We start from the raw sequence: 15866 nt of genomic DNA on the forward strand, positions 1-15866 counted from the left end.
TATATTTTAGAAGGTGTTTTGGTCTTTAAGTGGTTCTAACATATAAGTAGGTTTCCTGTGATTAAGATGAGATCCAAGGCGCCTCCTGTTCATCCTGTCAGCAGCTGGTCTGATCCAAGATGGCCGCTGTCTAGGCACGCTGTCGCTGCAAAGATAACCTCTGCCTTTCAAAATAAAATCAGCAGGACCTGCTCAGTTCAGGATTTATTTCTTCTGCCAACATGAATGAAAACCATCCATTAGAATAAACCCTAAATAAAGAGTTGATGACCATGAGGTCCAGCCTGGAGTCTCTGAATCTGGACCTCTTGGTCCGTCTCTACGGCGACGAAGCAGGAACCTTCTCCCCATCCAGCAGCAGGAAGTGGATGATCCCGTTCTTCTTCTTCCCGCTGCTGGCGGCCTTGATGCAGCACTCATGGTCTCCCACAGAGAAACGGGTCTCTGTGCCGTCGTCCACAAACTCCCCCTGTGGACGAGACAGGAGGGGACACAGAATCTGAGGCGTGGACGCACATCACACTATAATAAACACACCAGAGATCTCACCAGAGGAAGACGGCGGAATAGAAATTCTCACCGTTGTTTCCATTTTCTGCCCGTTGCACCAGACATCCATGGTGTCCTTCTCTGTTAAAAGACATCACAGTCCATCAGGACACGTCTACACAGGCTGAGGTTGTCCCCGGACCTCCTCTGGACTCACCCAGAACCACCCTGTAGTCCGTCCCGTCCACCTGAACCACCCAGGTCTTGGTGGTCTTGGCTCTGTTGTCGATGAACGTCTGCAGACTCTTGCCGTCGACGTTCAGAGAGTACTCGTAGGCGAAGCCGCTGACGGCCTCGATGTTAATGGCGGCCTTGGTGTTGGCGCTGCCGACAGTGAAGGTCTCCTTCCCAACCAGCTTGAACATCCAGTCCTTCCTGATCACTTCCTGCAGAGAAAAACCGCCTCACTGATCCAGTGGTCCTGGTCTGGGGGGACCGTCACCAACTTTGCTCCAAGTTTGAAGATGTTTCCCAACTATTCCCTCTAACGACCCCCCTTTCAGAGACATAGACAGGTATGGGGCATTGCAGGCTAACAAAGAAGCCAAACCACCCCCATTCCAAAGGGGGGGACCCGTTCATCTGCTTCTATTTGCATGTTTTCTAAACTAAAACCAGGCTTTGTTGGGCTGCTGGATAAAACCTGGAACTAAACGCTATTTCTGACATTTTGAATTGAAAAAGCTTCCTGGATGGAAGAGAAACGTCTTCAAACTGGGAAACAAAGTCCAGTGGATTGATTTTTAACTTTTTTGTAATGACTGTGGCCTGGATAACTTAGAATCTACACCAGGATATGTCATTGTGACTTTTACAATCACTAGCCACAGTGGCTAGTAACTAATAAACCATTAGCCACAGAGGTTAGGAACTTTTAAAACTGTTAGCCACAGTGGCTAATAACTTTTAAAACCATTAGCCACAGTGGGTAGTACCTTTTAAAACAGTTAGCCACAGTGGCTAGTAACTTTCATAACCATTAGCCACAGTGGGTAGTACCTTTTAAAACAGGTAGCCACAGTGGGTAGTACCTTTTAAAACAGTTAGCCACAGTGGCTAGTAACTTTCATAACCATTAGCCACAGTGGGTAGTACCTTTTAAAACAGTTAGCCACAGTGGCTAGTAACTTTCATAACCATTAGCCACAGTGGGTAGTACCTTTTAAAACAGGTAGCCACAGTGGGTAGTACCTTTTAAAACAGTTAGCCACAGTGGCTAGTAACTTTCATAACCATTAGCCACAGTGGGTAGTACCTTTTAAAACAGGTAGCCACAGTGGGTAGTACCTTTTAAAACAGTTAGCCACAGTGGCTAGTAACTTTTATAACCATTAGCCACAGTGGCTAGTAACTTTCATAACCATTAGCCACAGTGGCTAGTAACTTTCATAACCATTAGCCACAGTGGAAAGTAACTTTTAAAACCGTTCGCCACAGTGGCTAGTAACTTTTATAACCATTAGCCACAGTGGCTAGTAACTTTCATAACCATTAGCCACAGTGGCTAGTAACTTTCATAACCATTAGCCACAGTGGAAAGTAACTTTTAAAACCGTTCGCCACAGTGGCTAGTAACTTTTATAACCATTAGCCACAGTGGCTAGTAACTTTCATAACCGTTAGCCACAGTGGATAGTAACCTTTTAAACTATTAGCCACAGTGGCTAGTAACTTTTAAACCATTAGCTACAGTGACTAGTAGCTTTTAAAACCGTTAGCCACAGTGGGTAGTACCTTTTAAAACCGTTAGCCACAGTGGGTAGTAACTTTTAAAACCGTTAGCCACAGTGGCTAGTAACTTTCATAACCATTAGCTACAGTGACTAGTAGCTTTTAAAACCGTTAGCCACAGTGGCTAGTAACTTTTAAAACCGTTAGCCACAGTGGATAGTAACCTTTTAAACTATTAGCCACAGTGGCTAGTAACTTTTTAAACCATTAGCTACAGTGACTAGTAGCTTTTAAAACCACTAGCCACAGTGAATAGTTAGGATGACCAGACGTCCTCTTTTTCCCCCGACATGTCCTACTTTTCAGACCTAAAAAAATGTCCAGGGGGGATTTAAAAATTACGGGATTCTGGTCGATTACAGCGCATTCGAACCGAGCCGTGAGCTCCGGGGCTGGTCCGGGACACCCGGCGGCCGGTGGAGCGATCGACCCAACCCGGTGACGGTAGCCTGGACACTGGCACCTGCCTCACCGGGCACCGTGCCGGGTTCGGTCGCTCCGACCAGCCCCGGAGCTCACAGCTCAGGTCGAATGCCGGGTCCGGTTCACTTCATCCTCTCCTGGTTTACCATCTTCCTCATCTTCCTGTCCAGATCTGAATCTGGGTCCACCATCATGAATAGTAGCCTACCAGGAACGTGCAGCCACTCACTGTCCGCTGCAATACACGTGTTTAATTGGGATAATCATTTCTAAGAAGTCAAAATATTGTTCTTGAGTTTTTAATTAACAAGAAATTATATAGTTATTCTGGTAAAAATTTTTTTTTACTTATTTTCATAAAAAAAAAATTGTTACATTTTATTTCAGTATAATCTGAGAAAAAAGACAGAATTCTGACTTTATCTCATATTCAATTTAAATAATATTTAAAAATATATTTTTTATTTTTTTCAGGGGCCCTAATCCTCTTCTGTTAAAATCTGCAACAGTGTGCATAAAGAAAGCAGGAAGAAAGGAGGCTTCCCTCAGTGGTATCTGCAGATGGAGCCTGAGGGACGGCCATGATGTCCTGATGGTGTCAGCTGATCTCAGGTTCTGGATTTGATGGACAGACGGATGTTTCCTCATATCCATCTTTAATATCGATATTAATTCCCTGTCGCTGTGAATTAAATCCAGTTTAAATGTTTCCGCCTCAGACCGGACCCTCTGACCTCATGACCTTTCAGTCAGACCAAACCCCACAGAGGAGCCTCTGAATGAACCAGAACCAGAGCTCACCGTCCCGTTGACGTAAACCACCCGTTTCCCGGTGGTGGTACCGTGAGCGAACTCGATCCTGTAGACGCCGTCACTCAGAGCCACCTCCCACGCCGCCACCACGTCTCCGCCCAGCATCCTGGACGCACGGACCGGGACCCGGAGCTCCGGAAGCTGCCGAGGAGGCTGTGAGGAGCTGGAAGGATGAAGGAAAGCGGTACTGCCGCATCAGCAGGAGCTGAATTACAGTAAGAGGCTTAGAGGGAGGCCTGGGGGGGAAAGTGTGTCACCGTCTTCTGGAAAATTCTTCCTTAAAGCAACGGATTTTAATCTGATTCATCATCTGAACTATGAGGTCTGACCGAGAAGACGCTGTAAAACAGGAACTGCTGCTTCTTTCTGCCAAAAACTCCTTCATTCAGCCCCTAAAGGAGAGGTTATACTGCCCCCTGCTGGACCAAAGCTAACAGGAAATCTGCACAAATAAATTAGAAAATAAAGAGTTTAACTCTAAAATCATTGATTTCATTTCCTGGTTTATGAGTAAAATGTGAAAAATCTTGATTCAAATGAAAACATTTTCAACCATCTAAAAACTTCTTTTTAATTTTTTCCTGTAATAAATCAAGTTTAGCTAATTTATCCGCTCATTAATTGATTTATAATGCTTTAATTCTGGTTCAGTTTTTTTATTTTTATTTTTAATCATCTGATTTTTAGACATAAAAACCCAGTCTGCTAATTTCTATATTAGTTTAGTCCTTCTTTAATGTGTATAACTTATCTATGTGAACCAGAATGAATATCTGGAGATCGTTGGAAGGTGAAATTAAACAGAAAGCAGTTTTCTAACAGAATTTTATTTCTTCACATTCATGAATAATAAACAAAATCAATGCTCCGAAGTGCAAAGTGTAAAATAATAATAAGAGGAAGCTGCTCTGATTTGTTCCTTTTTCCCTTTAGAGCTGAAAACTGCTGCTGCTGCTTAGACCGGCTAGAAACAGGATTCTAGATCAGTTCAACTAGAAACAAGATCCTAGATCAGTTCAACTAGAAACATGATCCTAGATCAGTTCAACTAGAAACAAGATGATCGTAGATCGGTTCAACTAGAAACAGGATCCTAGATCAGTTCAACTAGAAACAGGATCCTAGATCGGTTCAACTAGAAACAGGATCCTAGATCAGTTCAACTAGAAACAGGATCCTAGATCGGTTCAACTAGAAACAGGATCCTAGATCGGTTCAACTAGAAACAGGATCCTAGATCAGTTCAACTAGAAACAGGATCCTAGATCGGTTCAACTAGAAACAGGATCCTAGATCGGTTCAACTAGAAACAGGATCCTAGATCGGTTCAACTAGAAACAAGATGATCGTAGATCGGTTCAACTAGAAACATGATCCTAGATCGGTAACTAGAAACATGATCCTAGATCGGTTCAACTAGAAACAAGATGATCGTAGATCGGTTCAACTAGAAACATGATCCTAGATCGGTTCAACTAGGAACAAGATGATCGTAGATCGGTTCAACTAGAAACATGATCCTAGATCGGAAACATGATCCTAGATCAGTTCAACTAGAAACATGATCCTAGATCGGTTCAACTAGAAACATGATCCTAGATCGGTTCAACTAGAAACAGGATCCTAGATCGGTTCAACTAGAAACAGGATCCTAGATCGGTTCAACTAGAAACAGGATCCTAGATCGGTTCAACTAGAAACAGGATCCTAGATCGGTTCAACTAGAAACAGGATCCTAGATCGGTTCAACTAGAAACAGGATCCTAGATCGGTAACTAGAAACATGATCCTAGATCGGTTCAATTAGAAACATTATCCTAGATCGGTTCAACTAGAAACAGGATCCTAGATCGGTTCAACTAGAAACAGGATCCTAGATCGGTTCAACTAGAAACAGGATCCTAGATCGGTTCAACTAGAAACAGGATCCTAGATCGGTTCAACTAGAAACAGGATCCTAGATCGGTTCAACTAGAAACAGGATCCTAGATCGGTTCAACTAGAAACAGGATCCTAGATCGGTAACTAGAAACAGGATCCTAGATCGGTAACTAGAAACAGGATCCTAGATCGGTTCAACTAGAAACAAGATGATCGTAGATCGGTTCAACTAGAAACATGATCCTAGATCGGTAACTAGAAACATGATCCTAGATCGGTTCAACTAGAAACAAGATGATCGTAGATCGGTTCAACTAGAAACATGATCCTAGATCGGTTCAACTAGGAACAAGATGATCGTAGATCGGTTCAACTAGAAACATGATCCTAGATCGGAAACATGATCCTAGATCAGTTCAACTAGAAACAGGATCCTAGATCGGTTCAACTAGAAACATGATCCTAGATCGGTTGAACTAGAAACAGGATCCTAGATCGGTTCAACTAGAAACAGGATCCTAGATCGGTTCAACTAGAAACAGGATCCTAGATCGGTTCAACTAGAAACAGGATCCTAGATCGGTTCAACTAGAAACAGGATCCTAGATCGGTTCAACTAGAAACAGGATCCTAGATCGGTTCAACTAGAAACAGGATCCTAGATCGGTTCAACTAGAAACAGGATCCTAGATCGGTAACTAGAAACATGATCCTAGATCGGTTCAATTAGAAACATTATCCTAGATCGGTTCAATTAGAAACATTATCCTAGATCGGTTCAACTAGAAACAGGATCCTAGATCGGTTCAACTAGAAACAGGATCCTAGATCGGTTCAACTAGAAACAGGATCCTAGATCGGTAACTAGAAACATGATCCTAGATCGGTTCAATTAGAAACATGATCCTAGATCGGTTCAACTAGAAACAGGATCCTAGATCGGTTCAACTAGAAACATGATCCTAGATCGGTAACTAGAAACAGGATCCTAGATCGGTTCAACTAGAAACAGGATCCTAGATCGGTAACTAGAAACATGATCCTAGATCGGTTCAACTAGAAACAGGATCCTAGATCGGTAACTAGAAACAGGATCCTAGATCGGTAACTAGAAACAGGATCCTAGATCGGTAACTAGAAACATGATCCTAGATCGGTTCAACTAGAAACAGGATCCTAGATCGGTTCAACTAGAAACAGGATCCTAGATCGGTTCAACTAGAAACAGGATCCTAGATCGGTTCAACTAGAAACAGGATCCTAGATCGGTTCAACTAGAAACAGGATCCTAGATTGGTTCAACTAGAAACAGGATCCTAGATCGGTTCAACTAGAAACAGGATCCTAGATCGGTAACTAGAAACAGGATCCTAGATCGGTAACTAGAAACATGATCCTAGATCGGTTCAATTAGAAACATGATCCTAGATCGGTTCAACTAGAAACAGGATCCTAGATCGGTTCAACTAGAAACAGGATCCTAGATCGGTAACTAGAAACAGGATCCTAGATCGGTAACTAGAAACATGATCCTAGATCGGTTCAACTAGAAACAAGATGATCCTAGATCGGTTCAACTAGAAACAAGATGATCCTAGATCGGTTCAACTAGAAACAAGATGATCGTAGATCGGTTCAACTAGAAACATGATTTCAGATTGGTTCAGCTGAGGGTAGAACCATGATTCTAGATTGGTTCAGTTGAGGGTAGAAGTGTGATTGTAGATAAGTTCAGGGCAGCCCAATGTAGAGACGAGTGTTTCAGAGTGACAGGAATGTGAGGAGGAGATAAATAGGTGGGAGGTTCCCAGTGGGCGGAGCCAGAGGTGTGGGCGGTCTAAAGAACGCAGCACTTCTTCTTCTTCCTGCCGCCGCTCGGCCCGTTCTTATCTTTGCTCTCAGACATCTTCTTCTTACGGACTTCCCTCATGAGGTCGAAGAACACCTGGAGGACGGAGGACAGGTGGGTGAGCGTTATTGGACGGGTCGCCCCGGGTCGGTTCCAGAACCCCCTCCCCCGCTCACCTTGTCCACGTTGGCTCTGGTCTTGGCCGACGTCTCCACGTACTGGACGCCCCACTCGGCGACTTTGCCCGCCGCCTCGTCCACGCTGACCTGCCGCTTGTCCTCCAGGTCCGACTTGTTCCCGACCAGGAGCAGCGGGACGGTCTCCTCCTCCTTCACCCGCAGGATCTGCTCCCTGCGGGCGGACACAGCAGGGGAACCCGTTAAATCAGTCCAAACAGAACCCAACAGAACCTGAAGAGCAGGAACCCGCTCTGCTTCTGATTGGCCGATCAGAACCAGGTGACCAGAAGCTCTGAGGCACCAGAATGGGACCGAACCATAGAACCAATTACAGCCTCTGGACCCCCCTGGGTCAGTCAGAACCAACAGATCCTGGTGAACTTCAATTACGACCCGTCAGGTTCTGGTTCTCCTCCTGAGGAGAAGGTTCTGTACGTGACTCAGACGTGTTCAGGACATCTAAGAGTTCCAGGATCCAGGACTGGAGTTACCCACCCCTGTTCTGGTCTGGACCTTCTGGACTGGTCTGGGTCTGGCTGAACCCGTTTCAGGCCCGCCTGCAGCTGAGGGTAGAACCATGATTCTAGATTTGATCAGCTGAGGGTAGAACCATGATTCTAGATTGGATCAGCTGAGGGTAGAACCATGATTCTAGATTTGATCAGCTGAGGGTAGAACCATGATTCCAGATTGGATCAGCTGAGGGTAGAACCATGATTCCAGATTGGATCAGCTGAGTGTAGAAACATGATTCCAGATTGGATCAGCTGAGTGTAGAAACATGATTCTAGAGTGGATCAGCTGAGGGTAGAACCATGATTCTAGAGTGGATCAGCTGAGGGTAGAACCATGATTCTAGAGTGGATCAGCTGAGGGTAGAAACATGATTCTAGAGTGGATCAGCTGAGGGTAGAACCATGATTCTAGAGTGGATCAGCTGAGGGTAGAACCATGATTCTAGAGTGGATCAGCTGAGGGTAGAAACATGATTCTAGATTGGATCAGCTGAGGGTAGAACCATGATTCTAGATTGGATCAGCTGAGGGTAGAACCATGATTCTAGAGTGGATCAGCTGAGGGTAGAACCATGATTCTAGATTGGATCAGCTGAGGGTAGAACCATGATTCTAGAGTGGATCAGCTGAGGGTAGAACCATGATTCTAGAGTGGATCAGCTGAGGGTAGAACCATGATTCCAGAGTGGATCAGCTGAGGGTAGAAAGGTGATTCTAGAGTGGATCAGCTGAGGGTAGAACCATGATTCCAGAGTGGATCAGCTGAGGGTAGAAAGGTGATTCTAGAGTGGATCAGCTGAGGGTAGAACCATGATTCCAGAGTGGATCAGCTGAGGGTAGAACCATGATTCTAGATTGGATCAGCTGAGGGTAGAACCATGATTCTAGATTGGATCAGCTGAGGGTAGAACCATGATTCTAGAGTGGATCAGCTGAGGGTAGAACCATGATTCTAGAGTGGATCAGCTGAGGGTAGAACCATGATTCTAGAGTGGATCAGCTGAGGGTAGAAAGGTGATTCTAGAGTGGATCAGCTGAGGGTAGAAAGGTGATTCCAGATTGGATCAGCTGAGGGTAGAACCATGATTCTAGATTGGATCAGCTGAGGGTAGAACCATGATTCCAGATTGGATCAGCTGAGGGTAGAACCATGATTCTAGATTGGATCAGCTGAGGGTAGAACCATGATTTTAGATTGGATCAGCTGAGGGTAGAACCATGATTCTAGAGTGGATCAGCTGAGGGTAGAACCATGATTCTAGAGTGGATCAGCTGAGGGTAGAACCATGATTCTAGATTGGATCAGCTGAGGGTAGAACCATGATTCTAGATTGGATCAGCTGAGGGTAGAACCATGATTCTAGAGTGGATCAGCTGAGGGTAGAACCATGATTCTAGAGTGGATCAGCTGAGGGTAGAAACATGATTCTAGAGTGGATCAGCTGAGGGTAGAAACATGATTCCAGATTGGATCAGCTGAGGGTAGAACCATGATTCTAGATTGGATCAGCTGAGGGTAGAACCATGATTCTAGATTGGATCAGCTGAGGGTAGAACCATGATTCTAGAGTGGATCAGCTGAGGGTAGAACCATGATTCTAGAGTGGATCAGCTGAGGGTAGAAACATGATTCTAGATTGGATCAGCTGAGGGTAGAACCATGATTTTAGAGTGGATCAGCCGAGGGTAGAACCATGATTCTAGATTGGATCAGCTGAGGGTAGAACCATGATTCCAGATTGGATCAGCTGAGGGTAGAACCATGATTCTAGAGTGGATCAGCTGAGGGTAGAACCATGATTCTAGAGTGGATCAGCTGAGGGTAGAACCATGATTCTAGATTGGATCAGCTGAGGGTAGAACCATGATTCTAGAGTGGATCAGAGGGTAGAACCATGATTCTAGAGTGGATCAGCTGAGGGTAGAACCGTGATTCCAGAGTGGATCAGCTGAGGGTAGAACCATGATTCCAGATTGGATCAGCTGAGGGTAGAACCATGATTCTAGATTGGATCAGCTGAGGGTAGAACCATGATTCTAGATTGGATCAGCTGAGGGTAGAACCATGATTCTAGATTGGATCAGCTGAGGGTAGAACCATGATTCTAGATTGGATCAGCTGAGGGTAGAACCATGATTCTAGATTTGATCCTCTGAGGGTAGAACCATGATTCCAGATTGGATCAGCTGAGGGAAGAACCATGATTCCAGATTGGATCAGCTGAGTGTAGAAACATGATTCCAGATTGGATCAGCTGAGGGTAGAACCATGATTCTAGAGTGGATCAGCTGAGGGTAGAACCATGATTCTAGATTGGATCAGCTGAGGGTAGAACCATGATTCTAGATTGGATCAGCTGAGGGTAGAACCATGATTCTAGAGTGGATCAGCTGAGGGTAGAACCATGATTCTAGAGTGGATCAGCTGAGGGTAGAACCATGATTCTAGATTGGATCAGCTGAGGGTAGAACCATGATTCTAGAGTGGATCAGCTGAGGGTAGAACCGTGATTCCAGAGTGGATCAGCTGAGGGTAGAAAGGTGATTCTAGAGTGGATCAGCTGAGGGTAGAACCATGATTCCAGAGTGGATCAGCTGAGGGTAGAAAGGTGATTCTAGAGTGGATCAGCTGAGGGTAGAACCATGATTCCAGAGTGGATCAGCTGAGGGTAGAACCATGATTCTAGATTGGATCAGCTGAGGGTAGAACCATGATTCTAGAGTGGATCAGCTGAGGGTAGAACCATGATTCCAGATTGGATCAGCTGAGGGTAGAACCATGATTCTAGATTGGATCAGCTGAGGGTAGAACCATGATTTTAGATTGGATCAGCTGAGGGTAGAACCATGATTCTAGAGTGGATCAGCTGAGGGTAGAACCATGATTTTAGATTGGATCAGCTGAGGGTAGAACCATGATTCCAGATTGGATCAGCTGAGGGTAGAACCATGATTCTAGATTGGATCAGCTGAGGGTAGAACCATGATTTTAGATTGGATCAGCTGAGGGTAGAACCATGATTCTAGAGTGGATCAGCTGAGGGTAGAACCATGATTCTAGATTGGATCAGCTGAGGGTAAAACCATGATTCTAGAGTGGATCAGCTGAGGGTAGAACCATGATTCTAGAGTGGATCAGCTGAGGGTAGAACCATGATTCTAGAGTGGATCAGCTGAGGGTAGAACCATGATTCCAGAGTGGATCAGCTGAGGGTAGAAAGGTGATTCTAGAGTGGATCAGCTGAGGGTAGAACCATGATTCCAGAGTGGATCAGCTGAGGGTAGAAAGGTGATTCTAGAGTGGATCAGCTGAGGGTAGAACCATGATTCCAGAGTGGATCAGCTGAGTGTAGAAACATGATTCCAGATTGGATCAGCTGAGGGTAGAACCATGATTCTAGAGTGGATCAGCTGAGGGTAGAACCATGATTCTAGAGTGGATCAGCTGAGGGTAGAAAGGTGATTCTAGAGTGGATCAGCTGAGGGTAGAAAGGTGATTCCAGATTGGATCAGCTGAGGGTAGAACCATGATTCTAGATTGGATCAGCTGAGGGTAGAACCATGATTTTAGATTGGATCAGCTGAGGGTAGAACCATGATTCCAGATTGGATCAGCTGAGGGTAGAACCATGATTCTAGATTGGATCAGCTGAGGGTAGAACCATGATTTTAGATTGGATCAGCTGAGGGTAGAACCATGACTCTAGAGTGGATCAGCTGAGGGTAGAACCATGATTCTAGAGTGGATCAGCTGAGGGTAGAACCATGATTCTAGAGTGGATCAGCTGAGGGTAGAACCATGATTCTAGAGTGGATCAGCTGAGGGTAGAAACATGATTCTAGAGTGGATCAGCTGAGGGTAGAAACATGATTCTAGATTGGATCAGCTGAGGGTAGAAAGGTGATTCCAGATTGGATCAGCTGAGGGTAGAACCATGATTCTAGATTGGATCAGCTGAGGGTAGAACCATGATTCTAGATTGGATCAGCTGAGGGTAGAACCATGATTCCACATTGGATCAGCTGAGGGTAGAACCATGATTCTAGAGTGGATCAGCTGAGGGTAGAACCATGATTCTAGAGTGGATCAGCTGAGGGTAGAAACATGATTCTAGATTGGATCAGCTGAGGGTAGAACCATGATTCTAGAGTGGATCAGCTGAGGGTAGAACCATGATTCTAGATTGGATCAGCTGAGGGTAGAACCATGATTCCAGATTGGATCAGCTGAGGGTAGAACCATGATTCTAGAGTGGATCAGCTGAGGGTAGAACCATGATTCTAGATTGGATCAGCTGAGGGTAGAACCATGATTCTAGATTGGATCAGCTGAGGGTAGAACCGTGATTCTAGAGTGGATCAGCTGAGGGTAGAACCGTGATTCTAGAGTGGATCAGCTGAGGGTAGAACCATGATTCTAGAGTGGATCAGCTGAGGGTAGAACCATGATTCTAGATTGGATCAGCTGAGGGTAGAACCATAATTCTAGATTGGATCAGCTGAGGGTAGAACCATGATTCTAGATTGGATCAGCTGAGGGTAGAACCATGATTCTAGATTGGATCAGCTGAGGGTAGAACCATGATTCCAGATTGGATCAGCTGAGGGTAGAACCATGATTCTAGAGTGGATCAGCTGAGGGTAGAACCATGATTCTAGAGTGGATCAGCTGAGGGTAGAACCATGATTCTAGATTGGATCAGCTGAGGGTAGAACCATGATTCTAGAGTGGATCAGCTGAGGGTAGAACCATGATTCTAGATTGGATCAGCTGAGGGTAGAACCATGATTCCAGATTGGATCAGCTGAGGGTAGAACCATGATTCTAGAGTGGATCAGCTGAGGGTAGAACCATGATTCTAGAGTGGATCAGCTGAGGGTAGAACCATGATTCTAGATTGGATCAGCTGAGGGTAGAACCATGATTCCAGATTGGATCAGCTGAGGGTAGAACCATGATTCTAGAGTGGATCAGCTGAGGGTAGAACCATGATTCTAGAGTGGATCAGCTGAGGGTAGAAACATGATTCTAGATTGGATCAGCTGAGGGTAGAACCATGATTCTAGATTGGATCAGCTGAGGGTAGAACCATGATTCTAGAGTGGATCAGCTGAGGGTAGAACCATGATTCTAGAGTGGATCAGCTGAGGGTAGAACCATGATTCTAGAGTGGATCAGCTGAGGGTAGAACCATGATTCTAGATTGGATCAGCTGAGGGTAGAACCATGATTCTAGAGTGGATCAGCTGAGGGTAGAACCATGATTCTAGAGTGGATCAGCTGAGGGTAGAACCATGATTCTAGATTGGATCAGCTGAGGGTAGAACCATGATTCTAGAGTGGATCAGCTGAGGGTAGAACCATGATTCTAGAGTGGATCAGCTGAGGGTAGAACCATGATTCTAGAGTGGATCAGCTGAGGGTAGAACCATGATTCTAGAGTGGATCAGCTGAGGGTAGAACCATGATTCTAGAGTGGATCAGCTGAGGGTAGAACCATGATTCTAGAGTGGATCAGCTGAGGGTAGAACCATGATTCTAGATTGGATCAGCTGAGGGTAGAACCATGATTCTAGAGTGGATCAGCTGAGGGTAGAACCATGATTCTAGAGTGGATCAGCTGAGGGTAGAACCATGATTCTAGAGTGGATCAGCTGAGGGTAGAACCATGATTCTAGAGTGGATCAGCTGAGGGTAGAACCATGATTCTAGAGTGGATCAGCTGAGGGTAGAACCATGATTCTAGAGTGGATCAGCTGAGGGTAGAACCATGATTCTAGAGTGGATCAGCTGAGGGTAGAACCATGATTCTAGATTGGATCAGCTGAGGGTAGAACCATGATTCTAGAGTGGATCAGCTGAGGGTAGAACCATGATTCTAGAGTGGATCAGCTGAGGGTAGAACCATGATTCTAGAGTGGATCAGCTGAGGGTAGAACCATGATTCTAGAGTGGATCAGCTGAGGGTAGAACCATGATTCTAGAGTGGATCAGCTGAGGGTAGAACCATGATTCTAGAGTGGATCAGCTGAGGGTAGAACCATCAGCTGAAGCGTGCAGTGCTGGTTGTGAAGCGGACCTGAGTTCTGAGGTGGCGGTGAAGGACTCGTGTTCCGTGATGGAGAAGACCAGCAGGAATCCCTCGCCGCTGCGGAAGTAGTTGTCCCTGATGGCGGCGTAGTCCTCCTGTCCCGCCGTGTCCAGGATGTCGATCTGGACGTCCTCGCCGTCCAGAACCACCTTCTTCCTGTAGCTGTCGGCCTTGGTGGGCTCGTAGTCCTCCACGAACTGCAGACAGAGAGGTGAGGGGAGGCCAGGGAGCACAGAGGCATTATGGGAAACGGAGTCCACCTGGAGACTCACCTCATCGTACATGAACTGCAGGGTTAGCGCCGACTTCCCCACGCCGCCGCTGCCCACCATGATCACCTTGTGGAGGACCAGGGAGGTCTGGTTCTTGTTCTTGCCAGAGGACATGGCTCTGGTCCGGGTCGGGTCGGGGCCTCACAGCTCTGACCCGGGTTCTGGAGGTCCTGATGGAACAGAAGCAGATGTGGTTTCCAGCTGCAGCTCAACGGGTCAAATGGACCCGATCGGTTCTGATCTTATGACCCAAACATCTCCTCATGGCGCCGGTTCTGAAACCCTTTATTTACCTCCTCTGGCAGGTTTCTCCTCCTGAAGGTTCAGATGTTCGTTGGTTCTGGCAGAACGAACCCAAACAGGTCGGCTTCAACAGCTGAGGAAGGAAAGAGATCATCAAAAGTTCTGATCCGGCTCAGACACTAACAGAACCGTCTGGAGGAGGTTCTGCTGCAGTGAATAGAACCTCCTGGATGGTCAGAGCCGCCGGGGCAGAGCTAGTTCATCAGGACCTATTAGAACCTGTGGGACGGGATCTGGACCATCAGGACTTTTTTTTTTTAATCCACAGGTTCTAGTAAAGGTTCTGGTAGCTTGGTTCTGATCCGGTCTGACCCCGGATGATCTATGACATGGAGGTTCTGTGGAATGACCCACTTGACATTATCAGTGGTGTCAGAGTGGGCAGGTGTCAGTGAAGAAGAACAGAACCATGCGGACTGGAACCATCAGAACAGAACCATCAGAACAGAACCATCAGAACAGGAACCATCATAACAGAACCAGCAGAAAAGAACCATCAGAACAGGAACCATCAGAACAGAACAAGCAGGGCAGTTGGACCTGAAGCAGGAACCATCAGAACAGGAACCATCAGAACAGAACCAGTAGGGCTGGAACCATCAGAACAGAACCTTGAGAACAGGAACCACCAGAACAGGAACCATCACAACAGAACTAGCAGAACAGGAACCATGAGAACAAGAACCATCAGAACCGAACAATCAGGGCTGGAACCATCAGAACAGAACCATCAGAACAGAACCAGTAGGGTAGGAACCATCACAACAGAACCATCATAAGTGGAACCATGAGAACAGGGACCATCAGAACAGAACCACCAGAACAGGAACCATCAGAACAGGAACCATCAGAACAGAACAAGTAGGGCTGGAACCATCAGAACAGAACCTTGAGAACAGGAACCACCAGAACAGGAACCATCAGAACAGAACCTTGAGAACAGGAACCACCAGAACAGGAACCATCAGAACAGAACAAGCAGGGCAGTTGGACCTGAAGCAAGAACCACCAGAACAGGAACCATCAGAACAGAACCATCAGAACAAGAACCAGCAGGGCAGTTGGACCTGAAGCAGGAACCACCAGAACAGGAACCATCAGAACAGAACCATCAGAACAAGAACCAGCAGGGCAGTTGGACCTGAAGCAAGAACCATCAGAACAAAACCATCAGGACTGGAACCATCATAACAGAACCATCATAAGTGGAACCATGAGAACAGGGACCATCAGAACAGGAACCATCAGAACAGAACAAG

At 45.9% G+C, this 15866-nt stretch overlaps 2 protein-coding genes across 2 annotated transcripts; both read right to left on the reverse strand.

The window, feature by feature from the left end:
• Positions 1-188: 188 nt before the first annotated feature.
• faimb (Fas apoptotic inhibitory molecule b) lies at positions 189-3930 on the reverse strand. Its single transcript, XM_038303354.1, has 4 exons — positions 3505-3930; positions 707-935; positions 581-630; positions 189-469 (listed from the first exon to the last, which is right to left on the reverse strand). The coding sequence occupies exons 1-4, from the start codon at positions 3619-3621 to the stop codon at positions 320-322; spliced, it is 546 nt and encodes a 181-aa protein (XP_038159282.1). The 5' UTR covers positions 3622-3930; the 3' UTR covers positions 189-319.
• Positions 3931-7043: 3113 nt separating this feature from the next.
• Positions 7044-14755, reverse strand: LOC119795378 (ras-related protein ralB-B-like). Its single transcript, XM_038303367.1, has 5 exons — positions 14598-14755; positions 14305-14474; positions 14021-14229; positions 7423-7597; positions 7044-7342 (listed from the first exon to the last, which is right to left on the reverse strand). The coding sequence occupies exons 2-5, from the start codon at positions 14416-14418 to the stop codon at positions 7235-7237; spliced, it is 606 nt and encodes a 201-aa protein (XP_038159295.1). The 5' UTR covers positions 14419-14474; positions 14598-14755; the 3' UTR covers positions 7044-7234.
• Positions 14756-15866: the final 1111 nt, after the last annotated feature.

This window comes from Cyprinodon tularosa, unplaced genomic scaffold (assembly GCF_016077235.1).
Source record: "Cyprinodon tularosa strain WSP-4 unplaced genomic scaffold, ASM1607723v1 ctg1135, whole genome shotgun sequence".
NCBI lineage: Eukaryota > Metazoa > Chordata > Actinopteri > Cyprinodontiformes > Cyprinodontidae > Cyprinodon > Cyprinodon tularosa.

Excerpts from the sequence above, each read along its gene's own strand:
- faimb (XM_038303354.1), bottom strand. The coding sequence starts at position 3,621 with ATGCTGGGCGGAGACGTGGTGGCGGCGTGGGAGGTGGCTCTGAGTGAC. Across the intron at positions 936-3,504 it reads TGGTTTACGTCAACGGGACG|GAAGTGATCAGGAAGGACTG; the intron begins GTGAGCTCTGGT and ends TTTTCTCTGCAG. Across the intron at positions 470-580 it reads GGCAGAAAATGGAAACAACG|GGGGAGTTTGTGGACGACGG; the intron begins GTGAGAATTTCT and ends TCTCGTCCACAG.
- LOC119795378 (XM_038303367.1), bottom strand. The coding sequence starts at position 14,418 with ATGTCCTCTGGCAAGAACAAGAACCAGACCTCCCTGGTCCTCCACAAG. Across the intron at positions 14,230-14,304 it reads TGCAGTTCATGTACGATGAG|TTCGTGGAGGACTACGAGCC; the intron begins GTGAGTCTCCAG and ends CTCTGTCTGCAG. Across the intron at positions 7,343-7,422 it reads CCAGAGCCAACGTGGACAAG|GTGTTCTTCGACCTCATGAG; the intron begins GTGAGCGGGGGA and ends TCCGTCCTCCAG.